General features: G+C 52.4%; 1 protein-coding gene across 1 annotated transcript; it reads right to left on the bottom strand.

The window, feature by feature from the left end:
- Positions 1 to 3,348: 3,348 nt before the first annotated feature.
- Positions 3,349 to 18,444, bottom strand: LOC100905693 (zinc finger protein 384-like). The gene is made up of 4 exons (XM_029112436.1): positions 17,628 to 18,444; positions 11,663 to 11,913; positions 3,785 to 4,462; positions 3,349 to 3,657 (listed from the first exon to the last, which is right to left on the bottom strand). The coding sequence occupies exons 1-4, from the start codon at positions 18,442 to 18,444 to the stop codon at positions 3,349 to 3,351; spliced, it is 2,055 nt and encodes a 684-aa protein (XP_028968269.1).
- Positions 18,445 to 18,706: the final 262 nt, after the last annotated feature.

The following is an 18,706-nucleotide window of genomic DNA, read 5'->3' as shown; positions in this document are numbered from 1 at the left end:
AGGCTCGTCCGTATTCCGGAAAGCCCATTCTCAACGAGGTTGAAGGCGCGGGATTTTCCGGCAGGACTGAAGAAAAGTCGATTGCTGAAGTTCCCGACTGATAGTTGTACAGATTGTTGTTTCACCTCGTTTCATCTCTCTCGTGGTATTTCGGCGTCTTTGCTGCCGTCACCTTGTAGTTGTCTCCGATACCCAATACGAGCTCAAAACGATTACAGAAAGAGAGCGTGACATCATTCAGTTGATTGGGAGCTAGGAGAGGAACATGCATAGGTGGGACCTACACTATTGGAACAGGAACGATGTTACGCAAGGATTACGCATCTGATGCGATCCTCCGCGCAGGATTCAAGGGCGGACCGCAGGGCCTCGTTTTCTCAGTTTCACTTCTTTTTGTCATTTTTTTTTCCTTGGAAAAATCGAGATTTGGTTCGGAACCACTTTCCTGCTGTCGGCGTGATCGTGGGTGCTCAGAGGGGAAAAGTTTCCTGATTCCGAGCCCAAAGATCACATCGTGTCGATCGTTCGGCGCCGAAGCGCCCGATGAGGGATCCTGCTTAATCATCCCTGAAATATTGAAATCATCCGCTCATCCGTCGAATCGGTCGAACAAGGGCGCGCAATATTTAAAAACCGAAGCGAACATTTACATTACATTTAAGTACAGCCTATTTAAGTATTATCGTCGACGTATATTGTAGTACACAATGAGGTTGCTGGGCTGCGCCGTTATCGGTTTTAAATTACGTTTACAAAATCTACTAGTCGCCTCTCGAATATATTTTTTAGGTTGTTGACCTCTTGATCTTCGCAGGAGAGAAAGAGAGTAACTCTTCCGTCTGAGTTCGGTGGTACCGTCGATTACATCGCTGCCGTCACCTTCATTTTCGACTTCGACATTTCAATCACCGGAGCAATGGTTTCAATCGTGATGGCGATTGTGAACAATTACAATAATAATTATGAACCTAGCATTCATCGGTGTCGGTCGTGGATTACAAATCATGATCTCCGAACACAATTACAAATTATTCCAATCGTCTCCGGATTGTTACAGTGATCTGCGACAATATTCTCGCGCCGAGGATCATCGAAACGCGAGGGAAACAAGCAATGTAATCGTTGCGATAATTATTGAGAGCGATAGAACTTTCTGTATGATCAATATATCCGGTATCATCGAGGACTATTCCGGTGTTTCACACCGACAGAGTGTTCACTATTGCGCGTTGGTACTTTCGACTCAATAAGTTCCCTCAGCCGAAGCGTGCTTCTTGTTGTTGTTGCTGTTGTTGTTTCCGAAGAGCACGTCACGTGACTCATCCCTTCAGTCATCCTTGGAAATTTACGGTGGACTTGAAGAGAGACCGAGACTGAATGACTGACTGTCTGATTGGGTTTCTCGTCGATCGAAAGAGAACATCTTCCAGTGTGTAGGAGGAGGGGGTGGCAGGGGTTCCAGGTTGAAGGTGACGATGAGTATACGAACACACGTTTTTCTAAGAAGTATGATGAACGAGTTTTCCGGCCAGTTCCTACGGCGTTTTCCCTCATTCGTGATAGGAGGATTCTCTCTCACGGGAAAACTGGGTCCGCCTAGGGTGAGTGACAATTTTTCCACGTATCTGCGCTCATGATTGGAGCTTTAGCTGCTGCTGTCGCTACCGAGAATCAATCCGGGGGCGCACAATATCGCAAAACTGAGAGGGTCGAGAGCTTTGGTGAGTTGCTGATCACGTGAACCTTGTCGTCGATATACAATTGTTCCAGACGATGGATGTCTGCCGACAGAACGATTTCTTCTCTCCACCGATTACATCCTTTGAGGATACTCCGTGAACGTTCACTTCCGTTCTTCGGCTTCAGTTGTTTGGCTACCGGACGACCTTGGACTATATAACCTACCCGCCGTTCTCTCACAAACGATCCGGAAACGGAGCGATTGCGGTTCTTTCGGAGCTCATCAGACAGAGGAACTCAATCAGCACCATTCGGAGCAACCTGTCTTATCGGGAGATCTGTTAGAAGCCCTGCCGTTCGAGACAACGATTGAGGAGCGCCCCCACGAATAGCGCGCTAGTACAGAACCCATTATTATTTCACTACTGAACAACGGTTGATACCACTCAGCCGTCGGAAGAGTTCGCACGGGGTCAGAGTGACCAAGGTCAGTCTTACTGAACCTTACCGGGCTTCCCAGCTCCGTGACTCAACGAGGGGAACAAGGAGATATCACATTGCTTGTATAGGCTTGAAATGCAGCATCAAGATAAATGCGACATTATACCGTGCTATCACTACGACTCGGATAATTAGACAAAAACCTCTAACGATCGCCCGATGGAACACACTCCGGTGTTCCGAAAACGCGGTCGCCAGGAAAAATGAGGTACCGTTCGACAACGGATTCCTCCCCACTCATCAAACAATTCGTTTCCTTGCATCCGGGAAAATGGAGCTCGGTGGATCTGACCAGGTTCCGAGAGCGGTCTGTCTGGCGAGAATTGTCTGTCCGAAATTGTTCGATCCTTCCTTTTTTGAAGACCAGGGAGCTCTCTCGGTCTCGGTCCAAGGTCCCGTTTGCACGGAGGGTTTACCCTCCAAGGGAATAAATGTTTTGCGCGATGTCAGGCTCGCGGAATCAGGTGGGGGGACAACCCAAGAATCTAGCGAAACTTCTTCAAATGAAGTGACTGGTAAGTTGCGCACGAACGTTCAGGCAAGGATTGCAAGGAAGTGAATGGGTGCTGTCGTTTACACTTAATTCAACGTCACCATCTCCGGCGCTCGAGTTCCTAGGTAATTAATACATCGGTCGGCTTTGGTTCGTGTCTAGAGACTAGATACTTTCTCCGGGCGTTGACTGAGTTCTTGCCGAGTTCCTACCGAAATACGATCCGCTTCACCGGTTTATGTGATTCTAGTCCCTATGTCGTCACTTATCGAAAATCACGTCGACGACGACCCAAGGAAACGAGGACCGCCGCTGTCAACACTTGCCGCCGTCTCCAATAATAATTGCTAATCGCCAAATCATCATTCATTCACTGTTTCTCCGACCCTGACGAAGAAGTTCAAGTTGCTTCTGTAATCGGTAAGCATCATCACTCCACAGATTGTGCGTTGTCAAGTTCTGTATGGTGAATTTCCAACGGTCACGTGATCAGTTTCAGTACTTCAAGTAGTCCGGGGGAACGAGTTCCTCCCTGAGCGATGCCCGGCTGCCATCGGGAGCGTGAGGGATCCCTGACGTTCAGAGAAATCACGCACCGACGAGGTCGCGTCGCTTTGTTGAACTACCGGGATCGGATGATCCTTTTGGGTGTTTTGTCGATTATCATCGCTTGCTTACTGCGGATTATTCTGCCCCTTGGAATCTCTCTCTTGGCTCAGCATTGCGCTTGGCATCGAGGCGAAGTTACGTATCTGATGTAACGATATAAGCTGATTGGGGAACGACGAACTGGCCGAAGGTTTCTCGGTTTTCATCGCCACGCTGCTGGGAAAAGTTTCGTAGGCGAAATAGGGGTTCCGCGGTCCACCCTGAGGATGGCCCATCTGTCCCCCAGGAAGCATACCCTGGATCGGCGTGAAAGCCGACACTGAACCTTTCCCGTCGTAGGACGAATTAAGCTGATCGAGGTGAGTTTGCTGGCTCTGCAAAAGAGAGAACTTCTCGTCAGTTGAAGGGCAGAGCTCCATCGGGTTCTCGAAAGAAACAGGAAGCGAAAAAAAAATTCCGATCAAGAGAACGGGGGCGAGAAGATGCTTGTGGAAGACTCACCTGAGCTTGCAGATCAAGGTGACACGGATTCAGATGATCAAGGTGTGGCTGTGGCGGAGTTGGCGTCTTCGACCAATACAAAGAATTGGGATCGCTACGGGGTGAGGCCGTAGCTGAGGACGCCAAGGCCGAGCCGCTAAGGCCTTGAAGTGTTGACGCGATACTGTTTCGCTGTTTGGCATCTAGCCGATCCGCATGCTTCTGCATATGCTTAGCCAGATAAGTTTCCTGCGTATAGCTCTTACCACAGTACTGGCAGATGTGCGTCTTGAGATGTTTGCTTTCTTTGTGCTTCGGGATGTGGTCAAGCAACGATGCTTCATCGGCGAAGCACTTGTAGCACGAATTACATTTATACGGCTTATCTGTCTGGTGGCAACGGCTGTGACTCTGCAGCGAGCTGAGCTGCGAGAACGCCTTGTTGCATCCTTGATGGCGACACTTGTAAGGTTTATCTCCTGTGTGAGTGCGTATGTGCTGCTGAAGGTGACTGAGTTGGGTAAATCCGCGCTGGCAGATCTCGCATCGATAGGGCTTTATGCCCAAATGGATTCTTGTGTGTTGAGACAGGTACGACGAGTTGGCGAACGACTTCGAACATTCTCTACACTTGTAGGGCTTCGTTTCCCGCATGTGGCTCTGCGTATGGAGCTGCAAGTCGGCCTTGGAGTTAAAAATCTGGAAAGGAAGATGTCGAAATCTTAGTCATGGACTCTCCGTCGGAATATTCCCCCGAAATTCCGAACGACGCCCTCCCCTGCCCAATAAGGGCCGGGGATTCCTTTCCCCGACAGTTCGGCTGTTTGAGCGTCTCCGGCGAATCAGGCGAGAGCTTCAAAGACTAATGACGGTTGACCGCTATCGATGGCCGAGCTCTCGATTCTCCAAAGTTATTCTGATGATTGACTGCTCAATCACGATCTCGGCTCAGACCCATTTTTGCTTGTTTACCGTTAGCTACGGTGAGTCATCGCCGAGATCGGTGCGCTACACAATATTTACACCCTTTGCTGCCGTCAGACAACAGCTGTTCATTTGATTGTACCGGGCGATATGGTGCACGCGTTGTAAGCTCGTGCGCACGCTGTTGTTTCGCTTCTTTGCTCGATACTCCGCTCGCTATGCCGTCCGTTCGCTCCTTTCTAGTGTACAAGGTCCTCGGATTTTGAGGCTGCGCCGCATTTAGACAACAGCGCCGAGAGCTCTCTCGATCTCTAATCGCTAATGATTTTGTTACGACTGCTATCATCCGACGAGCTCGCGTGAGGCTCTCAAGCTTCGTTTTTGGGGATGGCCCAACGATTTCGTGTTTGTCTTACATCACCCGCTGGGCACGCAACTTGCTTTCGAGACCGCGCGAGGAAATAATAAGTTTTCCGAGCTCACAAGTGATAGGTCTCGGTCAAGCTCATGAAAGATCTCTGAGCGGGACTGTCTCCTCCCTTTCAGAATGTCGATCGTCGTTTCGAAGCGAAAGTGTCCTCGGAAAATAAAAACTCCAGCATGGAAGTGAAACCGAGTTCTCGCAGCGGTTCGCGATCGTCTTCCTCACGAGGCGATCCATCAGAATGTGGAGGGACGTGACAGTGACAGAAGGGTTGACAGAAGATGTCGATGCGATCTCACATCGCCGCCCAGTGCTCGAGGAGAATTATCGACGAGGCCACGCCGCCTCTCGTTCGGCGACTGATCGTCTTCATTGCGCGTTCTGGTGGCATTGCCATAGGTCCATGCTCGACAATGTCATTGGCTGCGGCAGCCGACCGGACGATGACCGAGTGCGACAGAGATTGTGGCGAGAGTATTCAGAAATCGACAGAAAAAAATCTCGCTCGAGACTATAGTTGGTTGGAAACTCCTCCTTTTTGAGAAGAGCTCCTCCCTACTCGAGAGAGCTACGGACGGTGCCGTTGGCGATGGTGAGGCCGCCAGCACCGCCGCCGCCGCAGAGAGTTTTTGTTCGAGAGAGCCGGGGAAAGGGTATCGACTTAAAAAATGCTGAAGCCCGCGTGGTTGGCGGAGGAGGAAAGGGGGAGGAGGAGGCGGCCGCCGTTCTTAGAGCACGGTAGTCCTTAGTAGGTCAATGGACAATTGCCGCTCCGCCCACAAAAACCACGTGTTCCTATTGCGATTCTTGCGCGGACCTAAATTCAGGAATTCGGTTCCAAGATCCGGTTCTTCACAGACCGAAGAAGACGCCGTTCCGGGCTGGACTCAGAACGAATCTCATGCCCGACACAGACGGTCAAAGCCTCAATGCGACGAGCCCAGGGATAAGCGGAACGTCCGGAGAAGATTCTGCCGGAGTGATGCGATCGGAGCTCAAAATCCAGGTGAGAGCACGACGCTGAAGCAAATGTGTTTTTCCAGTCGTAGACATCTCACCTCTCGATCAACACAACACCCGGATCAATACTATAAATTTAATATGTCACTGCGATTTATTTTGCTCGCGGGGAGCGAAGGGAGTCTGTAGCCGTAAACATGTATACTTTATGTCGACCGACAGTCGGGCACTGAGACGAGTTTCCGTCTCGAAGCCCGTTCACACGGCTTCGATCGATTCGCATCGAGGAATGAGAGACAGGGAGAAACCGGCATGATTCCCGACACGAGGGACCTGGGACACGTCTCCGAGTAAAATCCCCGCTCTCTTTCAGTTGAGCAGAGGGAACTGGAAATATTCGCGGAAAACATTAGGAGCCAACTCCCGTGCCGAAGAATAGGTTGACGGTCGTCTTTGTTTTGTCGCTGCCAGGGTGGATGCCTCCTAAAGAGGACGGGGAGGGGCTTTCGCAAGTTGCGCTCTCCACGAGCATCTCGTTGTGTGGGAGTATACGAATTCGGGGGGGATGCTTCGGCTTGTTTGGGGATGGCTAGGGAGCCCGAGGGGCAGGGGAGGGTTTTAGCCATTCGGTCGCTTCCTTACTAGTGTGCGAGAGAGGGGCAGGGGGGAGTTCGCGGGGTAGACCGTCGGTCGGTCTAGCAGGCGGGCGGTCTCGCTCGTGGTAAGGCAGCCGCTCGCGCGCTAATATTAAAGCCCGTCTAACTTCATCTCCTGCGCTGCAATGTGTAGGCCTTAACCATCCCCCATCCCGACCAACAACCGAGCCAGTCGACCCCCGCGTCTCCCTCGAGCGTGCTTTTACTTTTTACTCGGGTTGGTTCTCTTCTTCTTTCTCCTCATCATCAGCCCGAGCTGTATGCATGCATGCATGCATGCCAGAGAGGAAAACCCTAAACAACCCTAGCCAGCAGCAGTGGAGGCGAGCCAGCGAGCGAGCGAGGGTGGTCTAACCCAGGTCTCCCTCTGACGAGACTCTCCCCCTCGCCGCCGTCGCTGACCCCTCCCCGGACTCCCCAACTACTCCCCCGTTTTAAAACAAAGCAGCAAAAGCATGGGTCGCTCTTGCTGCTGCTGGCCGCAGTGAGTCACCTCTTGGAGCCGTGGGCTACCAACAGCCGCCGCCGCTGCTGCCGCCGCATCATCAGCGACAGCAGCAGCAAAAGCAGCATCCATGCTCGAACCCCTTTTTCTAAAACTCAGCCTCCGGAGCCACTAGCCATCCTCGGAGTCTCGACAACCACGAAGACGGTCCCGAGAATCTCCTAGAACTTGTGCAGACACTACATCGAATAAGCCCCACGCGTTTCTCGATTGACTGCGGAATAGTATTTCGATTTGACGAAGGGCATTGACGAAGTCTCATCCGAATCGACTCGATTGGGAAATTGATCTGACTCGAGTATGGGCTTCTACGTTTCTGGGGACTATTCGCCTGGGGCAAATCGAATCTCGCAAAATCGAAAAAAGAAAGAAAATTGCTTTCTCGGGCTCAAGCGAACAGGGATAAACTAGAAACGTGCGCTCTTCTTCTTCTACATTCGAGCGATTTAAGAACAAGTGTGAAAACAATGGGAAGAACGTTCCTCTCTTCCGAAATGAATACATATGGACAGTCAGTCAGTCCCTCGAAACGTAGATCGCGACGGCGGCGCGGCGTCGGCAACACAAATAAACAGCACAAAACCCTCCGTGCTGCGTGTGCGAGCGGATGAACAAACCGCCCAATGAGTCTAGCAAGGAAGAAACAAACTCTCAGACGAACTGTTATTCTGACTCTGTGTGTCCGATCTCTTCCATGTCGAAGTCGCCGCTCGGAGGAAAGTTGAATATTGTCCGCTCGTCTGCTTAAATGTTAGCGAGCGAGCGAGCCTGTCAGTCAGTATGTCCGCCGTTCGACAGCCAGACAGTGGGTCGGGCAGACGGGCCTGTGGGCAGACAGACGTTTCTCAATCAGTCACTCAGGCAGGCAGGCAGACGGGCCGCAGTCAAGCATACGAACAGACTCACAGGCCAACTGGGTGGCCAAAAACAAAACAACACAGCCACCCACAGCCCATAGATTCTGAAAGGGTTTTATTGGGGGGGAGAGAGAGCAACGAAACAAAAAGCTAGAAACGAACGCATAGAGCAACACGCGGACAAAGGACAAGACAGAACGCGGAGGTTCCAATCCACGAAAACGGTTGGTGCGCTCCCCGCGAATTCCACTAAAGTACTTTGGCATTTGGATAAGGGAAAACGTGTACACTGGAATTCCTCCTCTTATTCATCGCGAGGCGCGGCTCCCTCGTCGATTCGACTGAATAATATGCAACACGTTGATTCTCGGCGAGGGCTCCGGAAGAGGTAACGACACTCGATATGGGCAGTTAGCTAAGTACGAGAAAGAGCACAAAGGAAATCGGAGGAGTGGGAGGGGACGAGCAGCGAACGAATCTCCCAAAGCGACCCCCGAGCGAGCACGGTTTCACAATTCGCTTCGACGAATTTGCGGGATCCGGAGGCATGACAATATCGTCGAGTCCCAATTGATTCGGGGAGCGAGCAGCGATAGAATATTATTTCAACAGTCTCATTCACTTTGAATGGCGACACGAAAGCGAGATTTATTGAATCTCGAGATAGGAGGCGTTCGGTACTCAACGAGGTGCGACTTCGAATCGGGCGAGACACACTTCCATTCTACTTTGTGGAGTGCAGGACTCGGGAGGAGTTCGCTCGGACGAGAAGAGAAAAAACCTGAAAGCGCTTCTCGATTCTGAATCGTCCAGAAACTCGTCCCACGGTCGATCGCAAATCATGTTTTGATGGAAAGAGCGAGAGATCCAAGCCTGAGTTTAAGAGTCTACGGACTGACTAAGGCGTCAGACTTCGTGCAAGCTGAGACCTCTCATCACCCGCCCATCACCAGTGGAGGAGTTCCCGTCCTGGATTTAACCGACCGGGAGGCTCCCGATTCAATTCAGTTCAGTTCTACGGAAGGACAAGTGTTCGTATCCATTGAAAAATTTTGGTTTCGATTCCGATCGCTTCGTGAGAGGTGTCGGTGCACCTACGGATCCCGATCTACCGGCGCGGCCCTTCAGTGGCTGCTGGAGGACAGCGCAGCCCGTGGTGACCTCAATGAAACGGCGGAGCCGGGGTTTGTTGCAGTTTATTCTCCGCTGCTTGCCCGTTGATATTGGCTTCAGCTGCTGCTTTTGCTGCTCGGATGCTGTCGGAAGCTTGCCGCTGCTCAATGTGTTTCCCCCCTTTCGCCTCTTTCGGTTGGCAAGTGCCCGGCCGACAGTCTCAGAGGATCTTCGTGGGGCAGGCAAGCAAGCGAGCAGCATCATCCCACGTTCTCCTCGCGCTGCTGCTGCTGCTCCTACCGCCGACTCTTTCGCGATTCGGAGCGGGATTCTCAGAGGGACCCGCCACCATGGAGCGAATATGGAGTTTGAATCACTGCTCCACTCCCGGTCTATGAACCAATGCGCCGAATAAACGAGGCAGAAAAACTTGATTTGTATTTTCTAGGTTTCTATCCGAAGAAAAATCAGGCGGTCCACGTCAAGCGAGTATCATTAGGACCGAACGTGCCGTCGGGCTCGGTCCTCGTACCCTCGCTCCCTTAAGCGCCACGAGAACGATATAAACCGAGTGTGATCTTAAGTCATCGATGTCCCCCGAAGTGCCGAGGGGGGATCGATTTCTACACGAAAGGGGGCGAGCACCATGTCGAGAAATGACGGCCGACTAGGGAGTACCTGTTTGATGAGGAAGCCGGTGGTGTCGAGCAGCGAGCGAGGATACTTCAACGATGTCAACATTGAGCACACGTCGACGGACGAGTCACGAGCCGCCAATAAAGTCTCCAACGACATTTCAACGTGTCCCGTCTTCTTAGCACTCTATTACGAAGTGAGTGAAATCCAAGGGTTTATCACAGTCAGCTGTTCAAATTCGAACGTCGAAGAGCTTCACTGCACTCTCCTGCTAACCGCACCCCATCGATAGGAGTATGAAGACATTCACAGAGCGATGGAAACGATGAGAACTGACGCGCAGAGAGGCAAAGATTGACCGATTGGTACACAGGACTCGATTGTTGCTCTCGCCTCACGGATACGTCAAGCATCACGTGCAACTGACTTCCTCCCAGCAGTCTTACGGTCAACCGGCTTCGGGGGAACGGCAGAAGCACCAGATCGTGTCAGAGAAGGCGACGGAGATGCCAAGCCCGCGAGAGTTTCATCGTGCATCTTGGGAGGAGCAACTTCATGAGGATGACCGACGAACTCTGTTCGAGGCCTTTTCAGGTCTGAAAAGATCTCTTCCTCTCACGATGCCAGGGCAGCGAGCAGGCACGCTGAGTGGCAGGCAAGGCAGGCAGGCAGTCGCGTCCCTTTCCGCGACGTAAAAATCTCCCAGTGCTGTCGGTTTTTTGCTCGCAGCGAGCGGTAGAGGCCGGAGACTAAGGCGGCTGCCTGCTCGGCTACGTCCACAGAGCAATTTTTCCCAATGCTCAACTCTCATAATGGTGCGAAGACCAGCCATTCGCCAGCTTCCAACCGGAATGGGGACGGGACGGCGGCATGTCCCGAAATCCCTTGTTCCCCCATCTCTCTCCCTTAAATCTTCGTGAAAGGGGCATCTCTCCCCTCCATTTCCTCTCAGGACCGGGATCCAACTGCACAGATCGGCGACGGAGGGAACCGAGTGGGGTTTCGGGGCTTGATGCAGGGGTCAGAGGGGGCTGCGGGAAGCGTTTTTCCAGGGGCAGCGGAAAGAGCTAGGAAGTTTTTACCGTCCTTGCTCGGGAGTTCTCCCGGTCCCCCGCGTAGAGCCTCAAAGCGCAAATGATCGCTTGGATGGAAGTAAAGCCAAAAACGCCTCAACGGCGCAGCGGCGGCAGAGATCTCTGCTTGTGCTGGTGCTCGCCTGTGCGGATCCCGAATGGGGAAAATAGTAAGCCGCGTCTTCCGTCGCCGCCGCTCCGGACGTTCGAGAGTGGCCTAACGAACGAACGGAGGTACGCACACTCACGTGCCAAGTCCTACAGAAACTCTTACCAAAACACAGCGAGTCAGACGTCGAGGTAGTTTCTAATGGGTTTTTATTGAGTTGACCATAAAAAACCCACAGTGAGAGGATGAGCGGGGAAGAGAGGAGTATAGGGCCACCGACCGGGCAGAGGCGAGTTCGGAATGTAAAACCGTTGCGAAACCATTTTTTAAGGTGTTCCCGTGCCGCGGTTTCCCGAGTTACAGCTGTCAGCCCCCTTTCCAGCAATGAGACTTTCCTTTTGACATCTCTGCGTCGCCAACTTCTACATACCTAGTTCTCGAAGCCTCATCTTCAGTTTTTGGTCTTCTCCTCGGCACGAGACCAGAACTTCTCTGCCCGTCGGCATGATGCCGAAACCGAGCCGATGCTTTCTGAATCAGCTTTCCGATCTCTTGCGAAAGATGGCGCTCCGGTTGACGATTCCGGTCTCCGAAATTGTTAGCTAGCACCTAAGACTGACGTAAATTCTCGAATTCACCCACCTGAGGACACATTTTGCACGCGTATTTCCGGGGATTAGTTGCATTTACTCCCGGATTCAGAGGACTACCCTTGGTCCCGATCGGCGGGGCCACGAGCAACATATTATGTCCATTGGGTTGATGATTCGGAACTCGAGGGCCGCCGACAGGACTCAGGTTCGAACTCCCGTACATCGCGTTCACGTTTGACGTCAAAGAGGAAAGTTGTGGCTCCAAAGACCGACCATCTTCCGTGAGGCTCGCCGAGTGACCTGAAATACAGAGCAATCACGCCTTTGAGAAACTTGAGATCTATCCGGTAGCGATCGTGTTGCCCGCGAAGAGGATTATAATTATCATCATCACCGCGGGCACCGGGTGTCCCGTATAAGTTCCATAGAGCTGAAAAACATGAATAATCCGAGCCGAAACTCTGTACGGCACTAGTCGTTTGAATGATGAATCGTTTTGAACTCTTTCTAAGCTCTACGTATTCGAGCGGAGGCTGTCATGCATAGAGGATGATGATCAGTTCTGGCGATGACGCTGATGGTGATAAGTGCGAAGCTTTCATTGGCATGAAGTACACGGCGCGGCATTAGGCTGAGGGGCGTTCGCTCGAACAAAGATGCACAACGAGCTTCATGAGAGAGCATCTGTGCTTCAATCCCTCAAAGCGCACATGGCGTTTCCTGCTTGTAAGTTATAGTGTTCGTTGTGAAAAATTGCCACTAACGGCACATCAGGAAGCAACATCTTACCCATCGACACGGAGCTAAAACCAAAACAAAACAAGCCTTCGGATGAGTCTTGCCCGACTGCGATTGAACCTTCTAAGGCCACAAAGATCTCCGAAAAAAATCGAGACGAGACCACCGTAGGAAAAGTGAATTCGAGCTGAGGACCGAAGAGGCGTCGATGGGGCAATCCAATCAGCATATGATTCATGTAGTTTATGGTGACGTATGCGTCGACCATCAGACTTCCGAGCAGTATCGCGTGTCCTACGGCTTCAGTCGGTCACTTTCTAGGCTGTATCCTGCCTCAGTCCCGAAAAATCGAACAAGCGACCACGCATGACTGTGAGGGGTGGTTGGGAGGCTTCGAGAAAGAAAGGCTTAAAGAGAAGCAGGAAGACTCAGCTTGCATCTAAAGGGATGACGGGATATAAGGGTGGGCAGGCAGGAAGAGAGACAGACCGTCAGGCAAGAGTAAAGAGGAGGGGTCGCATGTGAATTTTTATGACTAATAGCTTCTCGCCTTGCGACGCTCCGAGTGGGAGTGGGAGGTAGAGGTAACATCAATGTCACCCCAGGGTTTCAACGAGGCAAGATCGCTGATTCTTCAAAATCGTGTTTTTCCTCACGATTCCATAGACTCCCGCGGAATTCTCTCCAAACTCTGATTTTTCGGAACTTGAATATTTTTTCTGCTTTGAGTCGACCTCGACCTCAATCATCGAGCATAACTCATCAGGGATCGCTTCAATTATAGCCGTCGTTCGAAAACTATTCAGAACTTGCGAGTCCGCCACCACCCACGGGATTCCTGAACAGAGGAATCAAGGGGCCGTTGGCGCAAAAGATTTTCTTGGTCGTCTAATTTTAGGCGAACCCAAGTTTTCACACAAGTCCGGCCGACAAGATCATTCATGTTTTCGAAGCGGGTGCGAATGGAGTTCAAGTGCTAACAAGGCCTGAATAGACGACCCTTCGTCCTGGATAAGCGCCTGGACCAAGAGACATGGCTCGTACTTAGGTTATTTAAGTCAGTTTGACCGCCGGGGCACGCTAAGAGCGTGCTCTACGATAGCACCTGCAGGCGAGACGGCGGAACGCGCGGTCGAGCGAGTCCCCCCCAAGAATACAGGAACTCGTCCCGAAAAAAAAACGCAACAATATCCCGAACTCGCCGTAGAGATATCAGATCTTTGGATCCACAATTATTTTCAGACCGCGGAGCCCCGACGTTCGGCGTTCGCGCCGAACTCGACCTGGAGTGTACGAGTTAATTTTTGGGAGAGCCCTCTGCCAGGGCCTGGGTAACGGTGTGCGTGATCTTTGGGCTGACTGGCACGCATGCATGCGGTCAGTCAGTCGGCCGCTTTGCCAGCGAGTGTTGGAATCTCTTCACAAGTTAGTGCTCCGGCCCTCTATCTGGCTTAAGACCCCCTGTTCTAAATGATTCGTCTCCCCGTTTCGCCACCCGCGCCAAAGCTTAGCAGACACAGTCCGTCGAGAAACATCGCGCTGTGCTCCGGAGTCTCCGGATTTGATTCGGCAACTTCGGGATTCTCACAAGGGATTCACGCTCTCGCATATCTTCCACGCCGCTCCCCAGATTCTGTGTCGATCCATTAGGGGGCTCCGTCGGAGCAATATCAATGCCGATTTGCTGGAACGCTTTGCTCCGCTCCACTTGCGCCGCCATTTCTGTTGGGCAGCCGCCAGCGGTCGTCGAGCGGATTTGACGTATGCACATATCCACACTACCCGGCGACCGACGACGCGCGGGCGAGTGATTCAGGGAACAAGTTGCCTTATTTCTATTCTATTTGTGCTCCTGCAGCTTCCCTCGGCGAGGAGCGCCGCACGATTGGGGGAAGAGGCCGGGGAGCGCTGGGAGAGGCCGGGGCTCTGGAAGCGACGCCGAACCAACAGCAATGAAGGAACGAGGGGAAGTCGAGAAGGCCCTTCTTGCCCTGTGAAGCTCTAAGAGGAGGGCTGAATATCGGTCGTCCGGAGAGGGTTGCGCGGCCGGCGTGCTATAGACCTGCTCGGAGGCGCATGCGTTGAAAAGAAGCAACTCCCCCACCTTCCTCCACCCAGTCGCCTGGGTTCCCCCCTTCGCCCACCACACCATCTCTACGGTAGCGCAGTAGTAGCAGCAGCGGCAGCAGCAAAAGCGATGGCCGTTATGCTGTCCGGAAAATTCCCTCCAGCTTCAATCTGAGCCGGCGACCACCCGACGACCTACCAAGCGAACGAAAGAGGCGATGAGCGAAAGAACTGATGCTCGGCCACGATAGCGAGCCCATTCCGACCGATTCCTGAACCGGATCGGAAAAGAGCCAAATTCATTGTTTCTAAAAACTACGTCCTCGGATGTTTGCTCAATAATTATCGGACCGCCGTAGAATTTTTCTGCTAGGAACTGTTTGCCCTCGGTAACCGCGATGGAATTCAGCCGAAAGATTGGCCAGAGCGATTGTTGGTTTAAGGTCAGCTGGACTTTGCAATGAAAGATCTCGGGACAACAAAAAATGGATCGTTCTCGGCGCTCGCGACTGAGTGAACTGAGTTTTTGTCTCAGAACCTGTCCTCGTCCGAGAGTTTCGAGCTCATCCCGTCCGGGTAGTGGGAGCTCCGGGAGCTCAACCCGTTCTCGGGGTACCTGACGACACTTCCGTAGATGCTCAACAGATACATGATCGTGCCACAGCTGAACTCCGACGAACTGTGCACTCGTACGGAGCTCGAAGGCCTTCGATGCGGCTCCATTGCGGTTGTGCCGAATGTAAATAATGGTCACGCTCGGCAGCTCGCCGCGGTCCTCATTCGAATTTATTAGGCCCGCATTGATCGAAATGTTCCCTCATCTCCTTACGGACAGTTGGCCGGAAGGTAGATCTACCGGTGGAGTCAGCGAGTGTGACGTCGTTGTCGACTCGAAAATAAACAATCGTCGCCGATAGAGAGTACCAATAGCCGAAAAAAATAAATCGCTCGAATCAAGTGCTTGAGGGCAGCGAATCAGAAAGCGGAGCAAGGGAGCACTCGAACCCGAGAAAGCGGATGAGTGACAAGGTGGGAAGGCTCCGCGTCGCACACCCAATGGCGTTATCATCACATTGGATTGTGATGTAAAATCATTGAGCGGAGGGATTGGAGCGGCGAATCCGAAGTGGGAAGAACAATGAACGGGCTGAGTGAGTGAGTGTTTTTTCAGGACAGCTGGACAATCCCAAATATTGTTTTTACATCTCGTGCCTACAAGCTAGCGAGCAGTGCCTTGCTGCTGGAGGACTCGAGCTTCGGAGCATTGCTTTTGAAGTGTTTCTCGCCGCTCTTGCGTTTTCTTTGGGGAATTACTCCCGATTCGAAGAGCGTGGCAAAGCGAATCGACCTCCAATCGAGGATCCGTGGAGTCGAATAGTTATAATCGCTTCCAGGAGCTACCTGGATAACGATTCTAGAAACGAAGTCGGACAATGGGTCACATGAAACTCTATTCCGTATCGCAGGTCGACGGGATAATTTTGAGCTCCTGCGCTTCGAAACGCATCGACAACGAACGACGCGAAGATGAGCCATCTCAGAAGGGAGTGACTATGGGGGCATCGCCCATGGTCGCCGCGCTGTCAAGAGCATCAAGGCAAAGAAACAAGAAGGAGAAGAAGTTGGGGAGAAATAGAAAAGGAGAGCCTTTGAACTCCGCGAAGGCAGCGCTGGACTGAGTCATTGCGCTGATGCGATAATTTCTAATAAGCTCTCGCCCTGCACTGTCTGCTCGCCGGCCGCGGACCCCCGTCAGCCCCTCGGATGAGCGAGGGGGCTGACGATGCTTGACTACGATAGGCTTCGAGCAGTCAGTGCACGAACGGTGTCAGCAAAGAAGAGGTAGCGAGAAAACATCGGCTCCACCTGAACCCATCCGGGGCTGAGCCTTCCTGGGAGCCCTTGGAGCTCCTTCGTCTTCAGACTATTCTCCTCCAGTCAAGAAGACACTGCTTAACTTCTGGCGTTCCCACTTCCTGGGTATCGGAGCCAAGTTCTTGTACCCAGTCTATCCCGCTTCATCGCTGTTTTCGGCACGGAAATTCGTCTTCGAAGGTATGTGGGATGGCAAGCTCGATCGTCCTACGGGAGGGACTTCACTGCAACCCCACGGAGCGTATCCTCGCGTAGCAATCTTCGTTTGAGCTCGCATGTCATGTTACCTACTTCAATACGAATAATTCGAGTTATCCAATGAGTCGGCTTGCTGCACGTTACGCCGATGATCGTGTGACGAATTTCCGGGGCTCACAGCTCCCAGTGAGGAGCGAAAATGCGCAGGGCCGAAGTAATGAGGATAAGATGATTCCATGATGTCGACGATCATCGAAAATCGAAAATCAGCCTCCATAACCCGCGGCTCTGAGATAATCACGTGAGAAAGACTTCGTAAGAGGTTTTACGCAACACTCTGCTGTAATGGCCGCAATTGCGCTGTCGAAGAGCACACCCATGTGGGGGAACTTATGTTTTTACAAACTCCATCCTGATGAATCGTGTAACGGTCCATCGTTTCGTAAGGAGCACTGCCGATGACCAGCCAGGATCCCGCTCTGTCACCCACGAGTTTCGCGTATCGGTCAGTAGGTGGTCGGGTAGGCGCGAATCATCCCAAGAGCAAAACCCCCTAACGGATCTCGAATCGCCTAAAAATGTGCTAGCCGCAGCAGAAGCAAAAGTTGGTTCGAGGAGGCCGATTGTTGAAATCCCTGAGGCCCTAACCGGTTCTGTACCCCTACCCCAACGCCAACACAAGCAGGCGCCATGAGCAAAAATTTGGGTAGGTATTTTGCAATATGCTCTCAATGGTGGCTCGTGCTACTCAACATTTCTACTACGAAACTGCACGAGTTGTAGCGCGACAACCAGTCAGGAGCTCGCACTCGGACCCACCCGCCCAGTGAACGGGCTCAGCTGAGCCAATCGTTCCGAAATCATGGGATAAGCCTAATTTTTTCTCCGTTTTTTCTCCGTCGCGAGTAGCCGCTGAATTGCTTGCGAGTTTGGCGGAGCGAAATGGCTCAGGGGAAAAAATTGAAAAAATCCGCTCTGATTGAGCGTCAGTGTCGCAATTATGCGGCAGGTCCTCTCATGGAACGACCGAGTTTGAAGACACTTGTGTTTTTTCTCAGCAGCTTTCCGGATTTCCAGTCTGCCGTCACGGACAGCGGAGTTCAGGTAAGGAAGGTTCCGACATGACTGACACTCACCAGAAGATAAGAGCGACGCATGACCGCCACCGTTTGTAGCCGTTAACACCTGTTGGCCATGAGATTGCAAAAGATGGTTGGGCCCTCCAAGCGACCCAGAAGGACTTCCCCCCGTCGGCGAACTAGACACGGGTCCCGAGGTCCCCTGCTGCGGATTCACTTGTTGAGATTGCTGCTGCTGCTGCTGTTGTTGTTGCTGTTGCTGCTGCTGAGATTGCTGAGGATTCAACTGGGAGCTGAGACCTCCCGACGAATTCGAACCCTGTTGATGTTGTTGGTACTGCTGCTGCTGCTGTTGCTGCTGCTGCTGGTGATGATTTTGTAACGTCGAGAAAATCTTGTGGTGCGACAAAAACGACTTGAGCTTCTGTAGGGAGATTACGGGAGTGCCCAACGAAGATTTCGGAGTTTCATCCGTAGTACTCGAACTCGACGGCGACGCGGACGATCCACCGCTATGCTGCTGAGGACCCTGCGAGCTTTCAACGGATCCATCCGAAGTTGGATCGAGATTAGGCATTCCACCAGCGATTCGAAACGGTGTCAAACCCATACTCAAACTTCCACCAGCCATTAGAGTTTGACTCTGATGAGGCGGTGAGCCGCCTAGCCCAGACGTGGGACCGAGACTATGATAAGCCGTGTAGCCGAGTTTAGAACTGTGCGAAAGGGCATGGCTGCCTTCGGTTTGACCGAATAGAGTCTGGGGGTGATGCAGAGGGTGCGGAGACGGTATGCCGGTACGGTCTGAGACCGCGGGACAGCCTAGGGATCCCGCAGCCGACCCGCACGCTTCCATGAAGCCACAGGTCGACATTTCCCGGCGGAGAACTACTCTACAGCCCTAAAAACCTACTCCGAGCTTTGCACACAGTTGGTCTACAGCTCTACTAGGATTCGTATTGTATCCGCTGGCGTGCTTGACGCTCGTTCGTCGATGAAGCGAAAAGTTTTCTTCCTATTCACCCAGCTCGGAGTTCCACGCGACGCAACGAACCGCCTCCGAGCGGGAATCCTCGGGGAATTCTCAGACTCTCGAGGAGAACTGATTCCGGGAAGAATCCTCACGGAATCCTGAT

The sequence above is a fragment of the Galendromus occidentalis genome, unplaced genomic scaffold, assembly GCF_000255335.2.
Source record: "Galendromus occidentalis unplaced genomic scaffold, Mocc_1.1 scf7180000077501, whole genome shotgun sequence".
Classification (NCBI taxonomy): domain Eukaryota; kingdom Metazoa; phylum Arthropoda; class Arachnida; order Mesostigmata; family Phytoseiidae; genus Galendromus; species Galendromus occidentalis.
The sequence above is the reverse complement of the archived record's forward strand: the minus strand, read 5'-3'. Positions and strand labels throughout refer to the sequence as shown.